The following is a 22,176-nucleotide window of genomic DNA, read 5'->3' as shown; positions in this document are numbered from 1 at the left end:
CTCTCTCTCTCTCTCTCTCTCTCTCTCTCTCTCTCTCTCTCTCTCTCTCTCTCTCTCTCTCTCTCTCTCTCTCTCTCTCTCTCTCTCTCTCTCTCTCTCTCTCTCTCTCTCTCTCTCTCTCTCTCTCTCTCTCTCTCTCTCTCTCTCTCTCTCTCTCTCTCTCTCTCTCTCTCTCTCACACACACACACACCTACCACACACACACACACACCTACAAACACAGACATATACACAGTACACTGTGAATAAAATGTATACACTACCGGTCGAAAGTTTGGACATACCTACTCATTCAAGGGTTTTTCTTTATTTGTACTATTTTTTTACATTGTAGAATAATAGTGAAGACATCAAAACTATGAAATAACACATATGGAATCATGTAGTAACCAAAAAGTGTTAAACAAATCAACATATATGTTATATTTGAGATTCTTCAAATAGCCTCCCTTTGCCTTGATGGCAGCTTTGCACACTCTTGGCATTCTCTCAACCAGCTTCATGAGGTAGTCACCTGGAATGCATTTAAATTAACAGGTGAATGTCTTTCCTTCTTAATGTGTTTGAGCCAATCAGTTGTGTTGTGACAAGGTAAGGGGGATATACAGAAGATAGCCCTATTTGGTAAAAGACCAAGTCCATATTATGGCAAGAACAGCTCAAATAAGCAAAGAAAAACGACAGTCCATCATTACTTTAAGACATGAAGGTCAGTCAATACGGAACATTTCAAGAACTTTGAACGTTTCTTCAAGTGCAGTCGCAAAAACCATCAAGTGCTATGATGAAACGGGCTTTCATGAGGACCGCCACAGGAATGGAAGACCCAGATTTACCTCTGCTATTGAGGAAAAGTTCATTAGAGTTACCAGCCTCAGAAATTGCAGCCCAAATAAATGCTTCACAGAGTTCAAGTCACAGACACATCTCAACATCAACTGTTCAGAGGAGACTGTGTGAATCAGGCCTTCATGGTCAAATTGCTGGAAAGAAACCACTACTAAAGGACACCAATATGAAGAAGAGACCTGCTTGGGCCAAGAAACACGAGCAATGGATATTAGACCGGTGGAAATTTGTCCTTTGGTCTGGAGTCCAAATTAGAGATTTTGGTTCCAACCGCCGTGTCTTTGTGAGACGCGGTGTGGGTGAATTGATGATCTCAGCATTGTGTAGTTCCCACCGTAAAGCATGAAGGAGGAGGTGTTATGATGTGGGGGTGCTTTGCTGGTGACACTGTCTGTGATTTATTTCGAATTCAAGGCACAGTTAACCAGCATGGCTACCACCGCATTCTGCAGCGATACGCCATCCCATCTGGTTTGCGCTTAGTGGGACTATCATTTGTTTTTCAACAGGACAATGACCCAACACACCTCCAGGCTGTGTAAGGGCTATTTTACCAAGAAGGAGAGTGATGGAGTGTTGCATCAGATGACCTAGCCTCCACAATCCCCCGACCTCAACCCAATTGAGATGGTTTGGGATGAGTCGGACGACAGAGTGAAGGAAAAGGAGCCAACAAGTGCTCAGCATATGTGAGAACTCGTTCAAGACTGTTGGAAAAGCATTCCAGGTGAAGCTGGTTGAGAGAATGCCAAGCGTGTACAAAGCTGTCATCAAGGGTGGCTATTTGAAGAATCTCAAATTTAAAATATATTTTGATTTGTTTAACACTTTTTTGGTTACTACATGATTCCATATGTGTTATTTCATAGTTTTGATGTCTTCACTATTATTCTACAATGAAGAAAATAGTAAAAATTAAATAAAACCCTTGAATGAGTAGGTGTGTCCAAACTTTTGACTGGTACTGTATGTCATCACACCTTATGTGATTTCCCCACACGGCTGCACACACACACCAACACATACACTCACTGAGTAGAGAGATCCGACCACGACACTGCCTGCCTGCCTGCCTGCCTGCCTGCCTGCCTGCCTGTCTGCCTGCCTGCCTGTCTGCCTGTCTGCCTGCTTGCCTGTCTGCCTGTCTGCCTGCTTGCCTGTCCGCCTGCCTGCATGGTAGCTTGGCCACACAGCGCACGCTGTCCCCTAAGTATCTCATTACCCAGCAGCTGTCATCTGATACCCAACCCTGAGCATCCGTTGGCCTGGTCGGGCTGGAGAGAGGACTAGCTGAAGGGCACTCCACTGCCACCAGCAGAGAGAGAGGGAAGGAGAGAGGGGGAGAGAGAGATAGGGGCTCTGTTCACAAACACAAACAGACCCCAAAGAGCCCCAGGACAGCAACAAAATTAGACCCAACCAAATCATGAGAAAACAAAAAGAGAATTACTTGACACATTGGAAAGAATTATAAAATACAAAAACAGAGCAAACTAAAACTCTCCTCTCCTCTCTCCTCTCCTCTCCTCTTTTCTCCTCTATTCATTATCTTCTCTCTTCCCCTCTCTTCCCTTCCCTTCCCTTCCCCTCTCCTCTCCTCTCCTCTCCTCTCCTCTCCTCTCCTCTCCCTCTCCTCTGTTCTCTTCTCTTCTCCTCCCCTCTCCTCCCTTCTCCTCATACATGGTTTCTGAACCAGCTGAGTTCATAGTCTCTGTGTGAGGAGGGAGGCAGCAGGGCCACTGGCCACATCAAAGAGAAAGAGAGGGGAGGGGGAAAATAAGAAGGGGGGGGTGGCTGTTAAAGTTGAGTCAGGAACTGTTCATTGGTATCTTGTGGCGCACTTAATGATGTTGGGCCTCCTTTTCAAAATGCTGGTCGGGCAGGCATAAATGTGAACACATCTACAAACTCACCACTAGTAAACATATGATAGCTTCTAAGTCCTGATAAAGGAATTAAAACTCATGACAAAACAATATCATCTGGCAAAAATATATCCTCAGCTGGGTCCTCTTTCATTTCTAATGGTTAAAATGTGGCTAAATCTGCCTCTGCTGATGTTTCTTTTCAACCTTCACCGTGACATCATGGACAAAGAGCGAGCTGACAGTTCAATATTGACAACACACTGCTTGTCCTGAAGCTTGCTTAAACTGACTAAAGCATGTAGCCTACAGTACAGTACAGTATGACACATCATCATAGGTGTGAAAGCCAATCAATGAACTCCAGACCCTTGTTGAACTGTGGCCGAGTTAGAGGCTGAATCATCTAGAGACTGTAATATGCCATCTATAGCCTATGAGGTATTGTCTTTTTTCTATATCTTCCTATCATATCAGCTGATTTTAAAATAGAAAGTGCATATGGAATCATATGACTGATGATCTATGGTCACTCAGAGACATGCAGATGTACAGATGGTCTATTGGACAGATCAGACTTCTTCAGTTATGCCCTCACAACATATAACATGTGTGTGTCTCTCCATACATAGAGTGAATGGCGAATTTCTATTGGTGACATGTAATTATTTTCTCCGACAGAGTATGTCTCTAAAATGATAGAGATATACAGTTGAAGTCAGAAGTTTAAATACACTTAGGTTGGAGTCATTAAAACTCGTTTTTCAACCACTCCACACATTTCTTGTTAACAACCTATAGTTTTGGCAAGTCGGTTAGGACATCTACTTTGTGCATGACACAAGTAATTTTTCCAACAATTGTTTACAGACAGATTATTTCACTTATAATTCACTGTATCACAATTCCAGTGGGTCAGAAGTTTACATACGCTAAGTTGACTGTGCCTTTAAACAGCTTGGAAAATTACAGAAAATAATGTCATGGCTTTAGAAGCTTCTTATAGGCTAATTGACATCATTTGAGTCAATTGGAGGTGTACCTGTGGATGTATTTCAAGGCCTACCTTCAAACGTGGTCCTCTGTAGCTCAGCTGGTAGAGCACGGCGCTTGTAACGCCAAGGTAGCGGGTTCGATCCCCGGGACCACCCATACACCAAAAAAAAATAAAAAAATAAAAAAATAGTATGTCGCTTTGGATAAAAGCGTCTGCTAAATGGCATATTATATTTATTATTATTTATTATAAACACAGTGCCTCTTTGCTTGACATCATGGGAAAATAAAAAGAAATCAGCCAAGACCTCAGAAGAAAAATTGTAGACCTCCACAAGTCTGGTTCATCCTTGGAGCAATTTCCAAACGCCTGAAGGTACCACGTTCATCTGTACAAACAATAGTACGCAAGTATAAACACCATGGGACCATGCAGCCGTCATACCGCTCAGGAAGGAGACGTGTTCTGTCTCATAGAGATGAATGTACTTTGGTGCGAAAAGTGCAAATCAATCCCAGAACAACAGCAAAGGACCTTGTGAAGATGCTGGAGGAAACAGGTACAAAAGTATCTATATCCACAGTAAAACGAGTCCTATATCGACATAACCTGAAAGGCCGCTCATCAAGGAAGAAGTCACTGCTCCAAAACCGCCATAAAAAAGCCAGACTACGGTTTGCGACTGCACATTGGGACAAAGATCGTACTTTTTGGAGAAATGTCCTCTGGTCTGATGAAACAAAAATAGAATTGTTTGGCCATAATGACCATCGTTATGTTTGGAGGAAAAAAGGGGACGGCTTGCAAGCCGAAGAACACCATCCCAACCGTGAAGCACGGGGGTGGCAGCATCATGCTGTCAGGGTGCTTTGCTGCAGGAAGGACTGGTGCACTTCACAAAATAGATGGCATCATGAGGAAGGAAAATTATGTGGATATATTGAAGCAACATCTCAAGACATCAGTTAGGAAGTTAAAGCTTGGTCGCAAATGGGTCTTCCAAATGGACAATGACCCCAAGCATACTTCCAAAGTTGTGGCAAAATGGCTTAAGGACAACAAAGTCAAGGTATTGGAGAAGCCATCACAAAGCCCTGACCTCAATCCTATAGAACATTTGTGGGCAGAACTGAAAAAGCGTGTGCGAGCAAGGAGGCCTACAAACCTGACTCAGTTACACCAGCTCTGTCAGGAGGAATGGGCCAAAATTCACCCAACTTTCTGTGGGAAGCTTGTGGAAGGCTACACGAAACGTTTGACACAAGTTAAACAATTTAAAGGCAATGCTACCAAATACTAATTGAGTGTATGTAAACTTCTGACCCACTGGGAATGTGATGAAATAAATAAAAGCTGAAATAAATTATTCTCTCTACTATTATTCTGACATTTCACATTCTTAAAATAAAGTGGTGATCCTAACTGACCTAAGACAGGGAATTCTTACTAGGATTAAATGTCAGGAATTGTGAAAAACTGAGTTTAAATGTATTTGGCTAAGGTGTATGTAAACTTCCGACTTCAACTGTATTTCTGTTAGTCAGCACCTCACAAACGTTTTAGGTATATGTCAATATTCTTTCTTTGATTATGATAAAGAACATCAGATTAGAATGTCTAGACATAGACTATCAATCTCAAAGTTCCTTATTCTCCGGGTCCTTGGACCTAAAATAAATGTTTGACTGAAGTTCCATGTGTGGATTTCTAATGCAATGGCTTGGTTTGTTAAAACCTGTTTAGCTCACGGCCAAGGTGTTTTCTGTAAATGTTCCATCCAGAACATGTGTTGCTTTCTCGCGTATTAGTTTACATAAACTTTTGCGTGTATATAGATGGGCACTGAGCCTCATAGACTGCATCATTACTGAATAGGGCATTCATATCCAAATGAGAGGTGTTGTAGTTCTGTCAGCGTTGCTGTTCTGTCTGTCTGGGGCATGGGGTCAGGTAGAGAGTGGAGAAACAACCCATTAACAAACAACTGATCAGACCAGTTATGACATGACAACATGGTGCACACCCTGACTGCTAAGGTGGACAACTTGGAGAGAGAGAATGCAGGTGCTGTAATAATACAAATATATGATTTTGTGCGTTTACAGATCATCAGATTTAAGAATCCTTTTTTTCCGTAATGCCAGAACAAGCAGCGGAGCTGTCAGCCCTTCAGACCAGACTCTGTGTCAGTGAGAGCCAGGTGGAGAAATTGAAGAAAGAGATCTTTTCAGGTTAAGTATGGATCAAATGTAAACAACTGTGGTGGGTCAGTTGTAGTGAAGCAAAATGTAGAATTAAATCAGGATTAAAGTTGCTCTACATAATAATTCCACCAAGTCAGTGGACTTGTGGTAAGAGTGTCCGCCCTGAGATGGGAAGGTTGGGAGTCATACCAAAGACTGTAAAAATGGGACCCAATGTCTTCTTTGCACTCAGCATTAAGGAGATAAATTGGGGGTAAGGCCCTGCGATAGACTAGCATCCTGTCCAGAGGGTTGTACTTGTACATCAAGCTGCCTCACGCTACAGAAACAGGAGATCGGCTCCTGTGAACCGTTCTGGCTCGAATGAGCCTTGAGCTTGTAAGGCTACCACTTACATAAAATCCATAATAATAAAACAATTGGAACACCATTTAAAGCTATAGTGTTATTTATGATTTCAGCTCAAGCTGCAGAACAGGCAGCTATGCAGGCCAGAGTGACAGCCAGTGAGAACCGCATAGAGAAACTGGAGAGCAAGAACACAGGTACTGTATAACAAATATACGCAGTTTCCAGTAAATGTGGAAATCTGTGGAAAATCCAGAAGTTCACACAAACTAACCCATTGTGTTTCTTCTACCTCTCCACCCAAGTGGCGCAGCAGTCTAAGGCACTGCATCTCAGTGCTAGAGGGGTCACTACAGACCCTGGTTCGATTCCAGGCTGTATCACAATCTGGCTGTGATTGGGAGTCCCATAAGACGGCGCACAATTGGCCCAGCATCGTCTGGGGTAGGCCGTCATTGTAAATATGAATTTAACTGACTTGCCTAGTTAAATAAAGGTTAAAAATAAAAATACCCACAGACACACCAAAGGTGGCATTCTCTGCTGGTTTGACTGATTTATTTAGGTGTTAACCAGGCTTCCCAACTGATCTTCAAAAATGTCATCACCAACATTGGTGCAGCCTTCAACGCAAAGAATGGTAGGTATATTACACTACATTAAAACTCAGTAACAGTACATTACTAACTCAGTGAAATAGAACTACTGTATTTCACAATTATAGTGTATTCTCAAATGTCTTCTCCCAGCTTCTCCCGTCTTTTTTTTTTTTTTTATATACTTTGTTTATTGAATTTTCAGTACCAGCATTTAGTAAATAATTGCACTTGAAAGTTATTTGGTATGAATATGGAACAACAATTTGAAGACAACGATACAGCAAAACATAGAGAAACAGACATGAAAGAAAAAATAGACATTAAATACATAAATAAGATAAAACACAAAAAAAAAAAAAAAATACTAAACAATATAAAAAAAATAAAATAAAAAAAAGGAAAAATATATGTTTTGATCCAGTTGTTATAGGTCAGCTAGCACAGTTATTACCGTCCTTAACATCCGAGATGTCGTATATGCACATACCAGGTTTCTTACATCATCAATATATAAATATACATCACTCTGGAACTGCAGGGAAATGTATTCTTTTAACATAAGAAAAGAAGGGAGCCCACTTTGCATAGAATTTGTCTACAGACCCATTGAGTGTCTGTTTTATTTTCTCCAACTTTATGCAATTCAAAATAGATTTAATCCAAAGAGCATGAGAAGGGGCTGCAGAGGATTTCCATCTAAGTAAAATTAATCGTCTACGCTAACAACGTGACAAAGGCAATTACATCCTTATTCATTTTGGTCAATTGTATTGTGGGTAAGGAAACTCCAAATAATGCAATGAGAGGGTCTGGCTCGATCTGTGTGCCGCTTAATTCTGAGAGTGTGTTAAAGATGTCTTTCCAGAAACCAACAAGAGATGGGCAGCACCAAAACATGTGCACATGATTAGCAGGGGACTGGTTACATCGAACACAATTAGGGTTCACATCCTTGTAAATTTTTGATAGTCTTGCTTTGGTCCAGTGGGCCCTATGAATGAGTTTGCATTGGATGAGGCCGTGTCGAGCGCAAATAGAAGAGCTATGTACCCTTTTGAGTGCCCCTTCCCATAGTTCATCAGATATTTCCTCACCCAGTTCCTCCTCCCAAGAGGATTTGATATTGTTTAATGAGATGGCTTGTAGTGAGCAAATTTGACTATAGATTATTGACAATGTGCCTTTCTGGTTAGGAAGTGGGGTGAGAAATGTGTCGAACTGTGTTCCACCAGAAAGGTTGGGGAATCCTGGATCTATGCTGCGGACGTAACTCCGGACTTGTAGGAACCTAAAAAAATGATGTCTGGGGAGACCAAATTTAGCTGATAATTGTTGAAACGTACTAAATGTATTGTTAGTGTACAGATCTCTGAATCTTTTAATACCGAGATTAGACCATGTTGAGAAAGCACCATCAATCATAGATGGGGGAAAAGCTGGGTTTGAGGCTACCGGAGCCAAGGAAGAGGTTGTTTGAAACCCAAAGTGGCGCCTAAATTGATTCCAGATCTTCAATGTTGTTTTGACACATGTATTATTGGTGAAGGAGGAGTAAGGGCCTGTAATAGAGGAGTGAGCGAGGGAAGACAGTGATGCCGGTGTTGACGAGGCAGCCTCCATCTCCAACCAAGTTGGGGGTGGGAATATCACTCTGCTCTGCAACCAGTACTGAATGATCCTAAGGTTAGCGGCCCAATAATAGAATCTGAAATCTGGTAGAGCTAGACCGCCGTCTGGTTTGGGCCTCTGCAAGAGCTGTTTTCGCATCCAAGGAGGCTTTTTGTCCCATATAAAGGGTAGAATTAGGCCGTCGATCTTTTTGAAAAATGTATTGGGTAGAAATATTGGAAGGCACTGATAGAGGTATAAGAATTTAGGGAGAGTATTCATTTTAATAGAGTTAATTCTAGCAACTAAGGAGAGGTGTAGCAAAGACCACCGTTCCAAATCGTCCTTAGTACGGGTTAAGAGAGGAGCAAAGTTAGCTTGAAAAAGGTTTTCAAACCTAATTGTGACATGTACCCCGAGATAAATAAAACTACTGTGAGCTATTTTAAATGGCAAGTTATGTAAAGGGGATTTTTTTGCAGCCATGTTAAGTGGCATCAATTCACTTTTACTGAGATTTAGTTTATACCCTGATAAGTGACCGAAGGATGCGAAAGTGGCAAGGGCAGCAGGGACAGAGACAGAAAGATTGGATGTGTATATTAATAAATCATCTGCATATAAAGACAGTTTGTGTTCGTGCCCGTATCTGACTATGCCTTTGATGAGGGGGTTGGAGCGAAGTGCTATTGCAAGTGGCTCTATGGCGAGGGCAAACAGTAAGGGACTTAAAGGGCAACCCTGACGTGTCGATCTTTGCAAAGGGAAGCGATCTGATTGAGTGTTATTAGTCCTGACAGAGGCTTGGGGGGATGAGTACAGAAGTTTTATCCAGGTCATGAATTTGGAGCCAAAGCCAAATTTATTTAGAGTGTAAAAAGGTATTTCCATTCCACCCGATCAAACGCTTTCTCCGCGTCCAGGGATATAATGGCTTCAGAGGTATTGTCGACAGAAGGATTGTATATAATATTAAATAATCTTCGGAGATTGAAGAATGAGTGTCTATTTTTTTATAAATCCTGTTTGATCCGGAGAGATAATTGATGGGAGGACTGTTTCTAGCCGCGTTGCCAGAATTTTGGCTAGAATTTTATAGTCCACATTTAGCAGGCTAATTGGACGGTATGATGCACAGTCAAGAGGGTCTTTGTTTTTTTAAGAATAACACAAATGGTTGCTTGAGTGAGAGTATGTGGGAGAGCACCATTTACAAATGCATCATTGTACATTTCAATTAGAATAGGGGCTATTTTGGTGATAAACTTTTTATAAAACTCTGTCGGGTAGCCATCAGGCCCTGGGCTTCTCCCAGATTGAAGGGATTTGACAGCGTTAGACAGTTCTTCAACAGTGATCGGCTGCTCTAATTTTTTAACCAAATCCCGGCCGACCGAAGGCACAGATAGTAAGTGGAAGAAATTATCCAATTCCAGTGTATCCGCTTTACTTTCAGAGGTATATAGAGACTGGTAAAATCTCTTGAACTCCTCATTGATCCCCCCAGGATCTAATGATATCCCAGATGATGTACGAATTTTTGTAATCTGAGATGATGATGATTGTTGACGTAACTTGTGAGCTAATAATTTACTGGCTTTATCTCCTTGTTCATAGTAAGTGCTCCTAGACTTGACAAGCATTTCAGTAACCTGGTCTGTTAATAGTGTGTCAAATTCTGCTTGCAGAGTTAAACGTTCCTTATAAATATCCGGGGATGGTGAAACGGCATAAATGTCATCTAATTGGGCAATACAGCGTGTTAGCATAGATAACCTATTCCTTTTCAATTTGTTCTCATGTGCGGTGTAGGAGATAATTTCACCTCTGATATAAGCTTTCAAAGTTTCCCAGAGAGTAGACGCAGAGATGTTTGGGGTTCTATTTGTAATCATGAAAAAGTCGATTTGACTCAAAACAAAATTGACAAAGTGTTCATTACTGAGCAGTTGAGTTTTTAGTCGCCAAGGCGGTCGCTGACTGTCAACATTTTGAAAAGCTACTTCCATAGTAACAGGGGCGTGGTCAGATACAACAATTGGGTTATATGAACATGAAGATATGGAGTGGAGGAGCCGGTCATCAACAAGGAAGTAGTCTATGCGCGTAAAAGTGTGGTGAACCGATGAGAAAAAAGAGTATGCTTTCCCAGCTGGATTAACCATTCTCCAAGGATCTGAGACTGCGAATTCAGACATAAAGGTTCGAACAACTCTAGCTGAGGTTGATAAGGTGGTAGGTTTAGTGGAGGATCGATCCAATTGTGGGTCTAACCAACAGTTAAAGTCACCTCCTAAAATCAACATATGGGTGGACATATCTGGGAGTGTAGAGAAAACCGATTTGAAAAAATCACCATTGTCCCAATTAGGAGCATAGATATTAACAAGAAGAACCTTTGTATTGAGCAGCCTACCACTGACAATTATATATCTGCCAAGGGGTTCTGCGATCACCTTAGAACATGTAAAAGGTACCGATCTGTGAAGTAAAATAGCCACCCCTCTCGCCTTACTCTGAAATGAGGAATGGAACACCTGACCCACCCATCTGCACCTAAGACTTGAGTGTTGTGATACCTTCAGATGAGTTTCTTGGAGAAAGATGATGTGAGCTTTCAAATGATGAAGATGGTGTAGCACTTTACTACGTTTAACTGGGTTATTTATGCCCCTGCAGTTCCAAGTAAGAAAATTAAAGCCATTCCCTCCAGCAGTATGGGCTACACTAGGCTGAGTCATATCTTAAGAGAGAGAGAGGATGTGTAAAGGACAAGGTACAATGTAAACTGAAGATCTTAGTTGAACCTAAAAGCGCAAATGTAAAAAACAAAGACAAACGAAGAGGCACAAAAACATATACAAACTATATACAAATAGAGAGTGAACAAACCCTTCCCTCACACCCGCCCTTGCCGAAGCATCTCCCCAAATGAGATGCAAGCAAAACCCTAAATACGAAGAAAGTTTAGAGCTAAGCATGATAACTCTTACTCTGTGCTACCTAAGATTAGTGACCATTTAACTAGAGTAAGCCAAACATGGATATAATGGTCCCCAATAGAGTCTAAGGAAAACTATCGTCGATTAAGAGAGGTTTAACCTCGACGCAGATGGTAAATGATCAAACTGAAACAGCCATGCAGACCCCCAGATATTGGCATTAGAGGCGGCAAACCTGGGCTGGAAATAAAGAGATAAAAAAGAGAATGACATTCATATGTCGATGAACCCAGCAAAGATGGCTTCGTTAGTCACCCATTCGGCCTGCTAACTAGCCTGCTAGGAAGACCAGCCAGCCAACCATTTGTTACACACCATGCGGTACAACAGCCGCTTTCACGTTCTTGTTGATGAAATCTGCCGCTATAGTCGGGTCCTCGAATCTGTGCATGGAGCCGTCCGGTAAAGTCAGTCTCAAAACCGCAGGGTAGATGAGGCCGAACTTCACGCCCGGGCAGGCGTGTAGTTGGCGTTCACAGCTCCAAAGCTAGCCCGCCTCTTAGCCACAGCTGTTGTGTAGTCCGCAAATATCGAGATTCTTTTACCTTTATGTAGAAGAGGGGATGCTTCTCCCGATCTTCTCAGTATGTCGTTGCGGACGTGAAAGAAATGCACCCTGATGACAAATGGTCGTGGTGGTTCTCCATCCCTGGGTCGGCTACGCAGAGTGCGGTGAGCCCGGTCTAGCAATGGCTTCTCCTCTAGCCCGAGCAGCTCCTGAAGTAGCTGGGCCATGTACTCCGTGGGCCTTGGGCCCTCCACTCCCCTCCGGTATTCCCAGTAGACGAATGTTGTTCCTCCGCATTCTACTTTCCATATCTTCGCATCTATTATCGAGGAATGCCACCCTAGTTGTCAATGAGCCGACGTTAGCCTCTAGCTCGCTAATGCGAGTGCTGTGGTCTGTAACACCTCGCTCCAAATCTGATAAAGTCACCCCATGTGCGTCGAGCTTATTCTGTATACTCTCGATAGATTTTTTTAAGCTCGTCTTTGATCGTTGATATCTCTGACCTGAGATTGGTAGAGAGACAGTCAATTTTTCCGAAAATGTCGGCTTTGAGGGTACCTATCACGGATTGCAGCATCTCCACAGTCAGTGTTTCCGTGGGGCCGGCATTGGCAGCGTTCGGTGGCGGGGGTGAGTCGGGAGAAGTTGCAGGCTTGTTGCGGCCTGCTCTTGCAGACTCTGTTTTTGGTCGGGTTGATGTCATTACGAATTTAAATTTATTAAACTTGAACTGAGTTGTTTATGGGTCTCTTCAGACGCCTGGGCAAACAGAAATGTATGCAGTTTTGCAAAGTTAAATATATAAATTTGGTCACTAACTCAGGAGCGATAGGGAGACGCGTGCTACATCCTTGGCTTCCAACAGCGCCCCCCCTTCTCCCGTCTTTACAGCACCAGTGAGAGGAGTCTACTACTTCAGGTTCACTTTTCACGGGTACCGCGATGACATTGGAATAATCCTTGTTAAGAATAAGGACAAATCTTGTCTGAATGGTGCCAATGACCTTAACAGTTCTGGTGAGCATGTGTCCAATGCATTTATTCTAGAGCTGGAGTCCTTCCCCAACACATGGGACTCTATGATACCATGTTTTTCTATAACACCTTCGGTGGCTTCTTGCTCTTCCCTTTGTGAGGGAGACACCATCAATGTGCTCAGGGCCCCTGAGGTGTTATAGACAATTAGACAAATCATCATGGTTTCAATAATTGGACATTGCAACAAACAAACAAAAATACTGTAGAACTACTATGTATTTAGTAATAGGATGAAATCAATGTATGGTTGAAATGATGTATGTGCTACAAAACATGACTCTTAGTGGAATTTTGAAGTTGGTATCGAAATAAAATGACACTTCTACTGGATTGTTTTTGAATAATTATTCCCATATAGGAAGTAGTCCTGTGATAGCTATGTCTCATCTAACCAACGTTCCCTTTCACCCTCGGAGCTACCCAGTATGTCTACATAACAAACACACACTCACAGTATGTCTACATGACAGATGTGCTAAACAGATGTTTTGCAATGAAGTGAAAAAAAGTACTGCAGATTGCATCGGTGTGTGTTTTCCCAATGCTACGATGTGAGAGCAGAGGAAATACAAACACTGCTATAGCAGACAGAGGCTAGGGTTGAATGGTGGGAACCGGGTTACCGAGATTTACCGCCCAAACCCCCACCCTTTTAATAACTGCGAGAAACCAGTAAATTACACTACATCGCCAAAAGTATGTGGATACCTGCTTGTCGAACATCTCATTCCAAAATCATGGGCATTGGTCCCCCCTTTTCTGCTATAACAGCCTCCACTCTTCTGGGAAGGCTTTCCACTAGATGTTGGAACATTGCTGCGGGGACTTGCTTCCATTCAGCCACAAGAGCATTAGTGAGGTCGGGCACTGATGTTGGGCGATTAGGCCTGGCTCGCAGTCGGCGTAGCAATTCATCCCAAAGGTGTTTGATGGGGTTGAGGTCAGGGCTCTGTGAAGACCAGTCAAGTTCTTCCACACCATCCTCGACAAACTGTTTCTGTATGGACCTCGCTTTGTGCACGGGGGCATTGTCATGCTGAAACAGGAAAGGGCCTTCCCCAAACTGTTGCCACAAAGTTGGAAGCACAGAATCGTCTAGAATGTCATTGTATGCTGTAGCATTTAGAATTCCCTTCACTGGAACTAAGGGGTCTAGCTTGAACCATGAAAAACATCCCCAGACCATTATTCCTCCTCCACCAAACTTTACAGATGGCACTATGCATTCGGGCAGGTAGCGTTCTCCTGGCATCCGCCAAACCCAGATTCGTCCGTCGGACTGCCAGATGGTGAAGAGTGATTCATCACTCTAGAGAACGCGTTTCCACTGCTCCAGAGTCTAATGGCGGCGAACTTTACACCACTCAAGCCAATACTTGGCATTGCGCATGGTGATCTTAGGCTTGTGTGCGGCTGCTTGGCCATGGAAACCCATTTCATGAAGCTCCCGACTAACAGTTATTGTGCTGACCTTGCTTCCAGAGGCAGTTTGGAACCCGGTAGTGAGTGTTGCAACCGAGGACAGACGATTTTTACGCGCTATGCGCTTCAGTACTCGGCGGTCCAGTTCTGTGAGCTTGTGTGGCCTACCACTTCGCGGCTGAGCCGTTGTTGTTCCTAGACGTTTCCACTTCACAATAACAGCACTTACAGTTGAGCGGGGCAGCTCTAGCAGGGCAGAAATTTGACGAACTGACTTCTTGGAAAGGTGGCAACCTATGACGGTGCCACGTTGAAAGTCACTGAGCTCTTCAGTATGGCCATTCTACTGCCAATGTTTGTCTATGGAGAATGCATGGCTGTGTGCTCGATTTTATACACCTTTCAGCAACGGGTGTGGCTGAAATTGCCACACCGTTGTAGACTCCACTAATTTGAAGGGGTGTCCACATACTTTTGCATATATAGTTTATCATAAATTATTTCTATGAACACCATGACATGAAATGGAACTGTTAAATTATATGCAATGTCTAAATCTGGCTTCTCTACAGGACACGGCCTACTCTCTGCTATCGGCATGATCAATCATCAATGCTCAGTGTTGACAGACAGTGCATCTCAGTAGCCCACGGATGGCAGTTCACAATGCATGTATCATCACATCATGGTAAAACATTTTCTTGTGAAAAGTAGGACTATATTTGCTGCAGCATAGCCTATAATACAGTAATATAAGTACTGAATGCGTGCCTAATTTACACATCTCCATCTGACTTTCGGGGGTCACCTTCTTTTTTTTTTGTAAAGATTATTAGTATTTTTTTTTTGCAGCTACAGAGTTTTAAAACAGCCTATCACTCGAAAATCATTGCTTTAAATCAGTGCGCACACGAGCACTTAGTCAAAGTCTTACTCTCTCTCCATCAATTCCATTCAAATTTCATCCAAAATAGATAGCCCTAATCCTGTTCAAGATTGATATACAGTACCAGTCAAAAGTTTGGACACACGTACTCATTTAAGGGTTTTTCTTTATTTTTACTATATTCTACATTGTAGAATAATAGTGAAGACATCAAAACTATGAAATAACACATATAGAATCATGTAGTAACCAAAAAAGTGTTAAACAAATCAAAATATATTTTAGATTTTAGATTCTTCAATGTAGCCACCCTTTGCCTTGATGACAGCGTTGCATACTCTTGGCATTCTCTCAATCAGCTTCAGCTGAAATGCTTTTCAAACAGTCTTGAAGGAGTTCCCACACATGCTGAGCACTTGTTGGCTCCTTTTCCTTCACTCTGCCGTCCGACTCATCCCAAACCATCTCAATTGGGTTGAGGTCGGGTGATTGTGGAGGCCAGGTCATCTGATGCAGCACTCCATCACTCTCCTTCTTGGTCAAATACCCCTTACACAGCCTGGAGGTGTGTTGGGTCATTGTCCTGTTGAAAAACAAATGATAGTCCCACTAAACGCAAACCAGATGGGATGGCGTATCTCTGAAGAATGCTGTGGTACAGTGGCTTGCGAAAGAATTCACCCCCCCATGGCATTTTTCCTATTTTGTTGCCTTACAACATGGAATTAAAATGGATTTTTGGGGGGTTTGTATCATTTGATTTACAAAACATGCCTACCACTTTGAAGATGCAAAATATTTGTTATTGTGAAACAAACAAGAAATAAGACAAAAAAACTGAAAACTTGAGCTTGCATAACAATTCCCTGTATTTAGCGGCATCCACCATTCCTTCAATTCTGACCAGTTTCCCAGTCCCTGCCGATGAAAAACATCCCCACAGCATGATGCTGCCACCACCATGCTTCACTGTGGGGATGGTGTTCTCGGGGTGATGAGAGGTGTTGGGTTTGCGCCAGACATAGCGTTTTCCTTGATGGCCAAAAAGCTAAATTTTAGTCTCATCTGACCAGAGTACCTTCTTCCATATGTTTGGGGAGTCTCCCACATGCCTTTTAGGGAAAACCAAACGTGTTTGCTTATTTTTTTCTTTAAGAAAATGCTTTTTTCTGGCCACTCTGCCATAAAGCCCAGCTCTGTGGAGTGTACGGCTTAAAGTGGTCCTATGGACAGATACTTCAATCTCCGCTGTGGAGCTTTGCAGCTCCTTCAATGTTATCTGTGGTCTCTTTGTTGCCTCTCTGATTAATGCCCTCCTTGCCTGGTCCATGAGTTTTGGTGGGTGGCCCTCTCTTGGCAGGTTTGTTGTGGTGCCATATTCTTTCCATTTTTTAATAATGGATTTAATGGTGCTCCGTGGGATGTTCACATTTTCTGATATTTTTTTATAACCCAAACCTGATCGGTACTTCTCCACAACTTTGTCCCTGACCTGTTTAGAGAGCTCCTTGGTCTTCATGGTGCTGCTTGCTTGGTGGTGCCCCTTGCTTAGTAGTGTTGCAGACTCTGGGGCCTTTCAGAACAGGTGTATATATACTGAGATCATGTGACAGATCATGTGACACTTAGATTGCACACAGGTGGACTTTATTTAACTAATTATGTGACTTCTGAAGGTAATTGGTTGCACCAGATCTTATTTAGGGGATTCATAGCAAAGGGGGTGAATACACATGCACGCACCCCTTTTCCGTCATTTATTTTTTAGAATATTTTGAAACAAGTTTATTTTTTTATTTCACTTCACCAATTTGGACTATTTTGTGTATGTCCTTTACATGAAATGCAAATAAAAATCCATTGAAATTACAGGTTGTAATGCAACAAAAAAGGAAAAACGCCAAGGGGGATGAATATTTTTGCAAGTCACTGTACTGACTGTACAGACTGCGAAAGGCCCTCGTAGGCAGACCTGGCTCTCAAGAGAAGACAGGCTATGTGCACACTGCCCACAAAATGAGGTGGACACTGAGCTGCACTTCCTAACCTCCTGCCAAATGTATGACCATATTAGACACATATTTCCCACAGATTACACAGACCCACAAAGAATTAGAAAACAAATCCAAATTTGATAAATTCTCATATTTATTGGGTGAAATACCACAGTGTGCAATCACAGCAGCAAGATGTGTGACCTGTTGCCATCAGAAAAGGGCAACCAGTGAAGAACAAACACCATTGTAAATACAACTCATATTTATGTTTATTTATTTTCCCTTTTGTACTTTAACTATTTGCACATAATATGACATTTGAAATGTCTTTACTCTTTTGGATCTTTTGTCAGTGTAATGTTTACTGTTAATTTTTTATTTTTTATTTCACTTTTGTTTATTATCTATTTCACTTGCTTTGGCAATGTAAACATGTGTTTCCCATGCCAATAAAGCCAGTTGAATTGAATTGAATTGAGAGAGAGTGAGAGAGAGAGAGGGAGGAGAGAGAGAGCTTCTTTATCTTTCTCCCTCTCTTTCTCTCGGTCACTCTCTCTCTCTTACACACACACACACACACACACACACACACACACACACACACAAAAGGCATACAAATATGTAATCCATATCCGCATCAAAGAAGCAAACCCCACAAATCCAGAGAGAGAGAGAGAGAGAGAGAGCGAGAGAGAGGATGTATAGGGTGGGATATAAATAAACGAATCAGTCAATCAGTCAACCCTCCATGTCCTTATTGATACAGCAATAGAAATGCCACCGAACACGTGATGGGGAAATGAACCAATCCTTCTTGCAGCTACTGTAATCTATGGTAGATGGATTAAGAAGAACTATATTTGCATGTACTGTACATATTCAACAAAGAGCTGTTGATTTGTGTATGGAATTTTCTGGGGATTTATATCTTGGCGTGTAAAGGGAGGAAGAGTGTCTTCTTGACTGGCAGCAGTCAGACTGTGTTTTAACTATAAATGACTTAACTCAACCAAGCAAGCAGGATACCAGGATAAATCATTTAAACACTTTAACAACCATCACATCATATTCTGCTCTGTACTGTAGATCAAAATCTGCATGGATTCTGCCCAATTTCCGGGATATTTTACTAATTCTATATCGAAAATAACCTGTCTATTAGTCTAGATGTTTTCTAATGATTGTCATTTTTTTGTTTTACTAAAGTCCATTTAGTTGATCAACATACTTAGCTAGTTAGTTAGTTGGTTTGTTAGTTTGTTCTTTAGTCTGTCAGCTTGTTAGTTCGTAAGTTTATTAGTTTGTTAGTTCGGAGTTCCACGTAGTATCCACATAGTTAACTTCCTGGATGCCCTAGGAGTTCCGATGAGCTGTGAGGAGTTCTGAGGAGTCCTGAGCCCAGGTGGAGCTAGAGGTCAAAGGTTAGTAGAGTTTCTACCCAGGAACCATCTGGGCATTCAGACTAAGGGTTCCTATTGATCATATAGGCACTCCAAGCTGTGCTGCCTGGAGCCTGACAGATGTTACAGGTCATTAAGGCAAAAGCATACTCAAAAACTCTGTCTGTCTGTCTCTTTATCTCTCTCTCTCCCTCTCTTTCTCTCGGTCTCTCTCTCTCTCTTACACACACACACACACACACACACACACACACACACACACACACACACACACACACACACACACGCACACACGCACACACACACAGTCTTGCACAGCGAACCTTGTGGGGACATACAATTCAGTCCCACTCAAAATCCTATTTTCCCTAACCCCTAACCCTAACACTAACCCTAACCTTAACCTTAACCGTAACCTAAAAACCTTAACCTTAACCCTAAACCTAAACCTAACCCTAGCTCCTAACCCTAACCCTAAAACTAACCCTATCTCCTAACCCTAACCCTAAACCTAACACTAATTCTAACCTTTACCCTAAACCCCCTAGAAATAGCATTTGACCTTGTGGGGACCAACAAAATGTCCCCAGTTGGGCAAATGTTTCTTGGTTTACTATTCTTGTGGGGACTTCTGGTCCCCACAAGCATAGTTACACACATCTACACACACACACACATACATACACACACACACACACACACACACTCTAACACAGGCCCATTGTTCCATGCTCAGTCAAGGCTCACTGATTCGGGAGATGTCTGCCGGGATGCAACAAACACCACAAATCCTGTCTTTCTGTCCGTCTATCTATCCAGCCCCTCCCACTTCAGAGGCCAGCCGCCTCCCTCCCCTCCCCTCCCCTCTCCGCCTCCTTCTGCTTTTAATTAAAGCACACTGGGGACTTTATGAAACTAGCAGCATGGCTGTTAAGAGCCACCGCTGTCCTCACACACCGACAACACAGCGCTGACACAAAGGCTGTGTCTACACAGGCAGCCCAATTCAGATTATTTTCCCAGTAATTGGTCTTTTGACCAATCACATCAGATATTTTTCTGAGCTGATCTGATTGGTCAAAATACCAATTAGTGTTACATGGGCTGCCTGTGTAAACGCAGCCATAGAGCCCTATCACAACAATGAACCAAGGCAAAACAAGGCTTTTAACCCCATTACAACTGAACTGTTGAACTGTTTTCTTTTTAATGAGTGGAAACTGAAGTGTTGTCCTATGTGTCAGTAACTACGGAGGATGATAAATGCTTGCACCATACAGCGTGAGGTAAGTGTGTGTCCATACAGAGAAAGAGCAGCCAACTGTAGCATGGCAATACTGTTCTCTTCAAGTAATCCACTGTGATAGGTAGTATTCTCTCATACAGTCAGTGATGATTTACATTATTCTCCTAAAACAGCCCACTACAGAGTACACTCATCTCCTTACATAACTCTATGTAGTGTGCACTATTCTTCTCAAGGTGTTCCCAAGCTGACAACAGTTAAGAATAACATGATCATTCCATCTTGAGAGACGGAAAACTCAAAGCAAAATATGCGAAGGGAGAGTAGAGTACTGCACAATGAAACAGTGAGCACGGACGGTTACATGCACAAAATAGTACAATTATTGTGGATAGTCAGATTAATATAATAGTTTGTTTAAAACGTTTACATACTTAGCAAGAAGAACGATTTCCATAATAATCCTGTTTACATGGACACATCTGAAATACGGCTACTGATGGGACTTTTGATAAATGCAGGAAATCGCCAATCAACATAAACGTTCTACCACAGTGACCACGTTATTTTTGAAAACCTTTTTGATTCTGAGTTTCGGACATATAAAGTTTGTATGTGAAAACTCTTTCTAATATGCATACTTTCAGTTTTTCCGAACTCACTTCATTTGTAATAAGGAGGCTCGCTGGGCTGGTGCTAGCACATGCGCAGATCAAACACACCGCTAGAACGCCGATTAAGCTGTTAACATGTCCTAATCATTTGAAACATTGCTCAGAAAACCAGTTGTTTTAATCGGTGTATGCTTACTTCGATTAAAAGCTGATTACTATTTCCATACTCGGCCTACTGCCATAATCAGTTTGATATCAAATTATTAGTGTGCATGTAAACGTACTCAGTGCATGAATCCTGTTGCTTACCTTTCCAAAGTCCCGCACATCAAACAAGTCGAAGGCCTCAAAGAGTTCACTCTTCTTCATGCCAAACATCTCACAGCAGGCGGAGAGAAATGTCCTGATGTTCTTCAAGCACAGGAACTTGAAACAGAGTAAAGGGATATTTGTATTATTAGTTGGATGATAATATAACATGATTGACCATACAGTCTACCGCATAGTCACGCAAAGCAAAATGAGTCATATTATTCTGATGACAGACTTGCTTCATTGCATAGCTTGATCTCATATTAAATGTGTATTTTTTCAAGTCTAGACAGAAATGTAAGCCGATTTGAGAAATAGCTGTCTGTTCAGCGTGTTTGAAGGCTCAGTAACACAGACCATACCACAGTCTTCTCAGAATCAGACTCCAGTCTCACTATTATCATTTCTCAACACTGGTCCTGACCTGTTTGCCATAAACGTTTAGATTGAACTACGTTGGAGGCCAGAAGAGGTTCATATCTGGTTTACACTTCAACATGGCTGCCACACAAAACATTCCCATTCCACCTGGCTTCAACAATAGACATACTGCCATTGTTGTATATGTGAAAATGACAGAGTCACGTATAAACAGTCAAAGTCCAGAAACTCTTTGTTGAGTTTGAAAATGGATGGGGCTATTGTCTGTCCAAAACTGCAGCCTGACATCCTGACAGAATCAAAAAAGTCAAGACTCCATCTAGTATTATTAATGAGAAGATTGTTTACTGACTTGCCAAACCTTTCTGCCTAGTGCACATCCCAAATTTGAAGTAATGAACCTAATGAAGATCAATAGAGAGGCGTCTTCCAAACCACATCAATCTCAGACAGAACCGCACATAGACAGAGTCAGCAGCCTCAAACCCTGCCACATAACGTCGGCTGAATAAAAATAGATTTAGTGAAGCTAAAACGCTGACGCGATGGATGCTACTGCCGTTTTAGGGTTTAGAAGATGGGAGAGGTGAACATCACACTCAGTATAATCTTAACCTTTTGATCAGAGTGCTGTGTCTGGGACAGAGACAAATGAGGAGGCCCGTTAAGATAATTGGCTGACATAAAACATGGTTGACACACAGTGGGTTGGCTACTCTGTGATAAACCCTGGATGAAAGAGAGGACGTTGTCATAGACTCATTACTAGAATAGACTACTATTCCCAACCAGATCTGAACTGCAATGATCTCTCATCTGTAACAATGCATTGTGTACTTGTTCATGTCTGTAGGTTGCAATAAGCTGCTTCTCTGCAGGTTTTGAGAATTGCAGGA

General features: G+C 42.2%; 1 protein-coding gene across 2 annotated transcripts in view; it reads right to left on the bottom strand.

The window, feature by feature from the left end:
- The window catches only part of LOC121550091 (guanine nucleotide exchange factor VAV3), a 144,652-nt gene that overhangs the window by 103,788 nt on the left and 18,688 nt on the right, over positions 1–22,176 (bottom strand). For both annotated transcript variants that reach the window (XM_041862223.2, XM_041862224.2), the window contains exon 2: positions 20,897–21,013. In XM_041862223.2, coding sequence (XP_041718157.1) covers positions 20,897–21,013 — 117 coding nt within the window. The remainder of the gene's footprint in view (positions 1–20,896; positions 21,014–22,176) is intronic.

Source organism: Coregonus clupeaformis, chromosome 34 (assembly GCF_020615455.1).
Source record: "Coregonus clupeaformis isolate EN_2021a chromosome 34, ASM2061545v1, whole genome shotgun sequence".
Taxonomy (NCBI): Eukaryota; Metazoa; Chordata; class Actinopteri; order Salmoniformes; family Salmonidae; genus Coregonus; species Coregonus clupeaformis.
The sequence above is the reverse complement of the archived record's forward strand: the minus strand, read 5'-3'. Positions and strand labels throughout refer to the sequence as shown.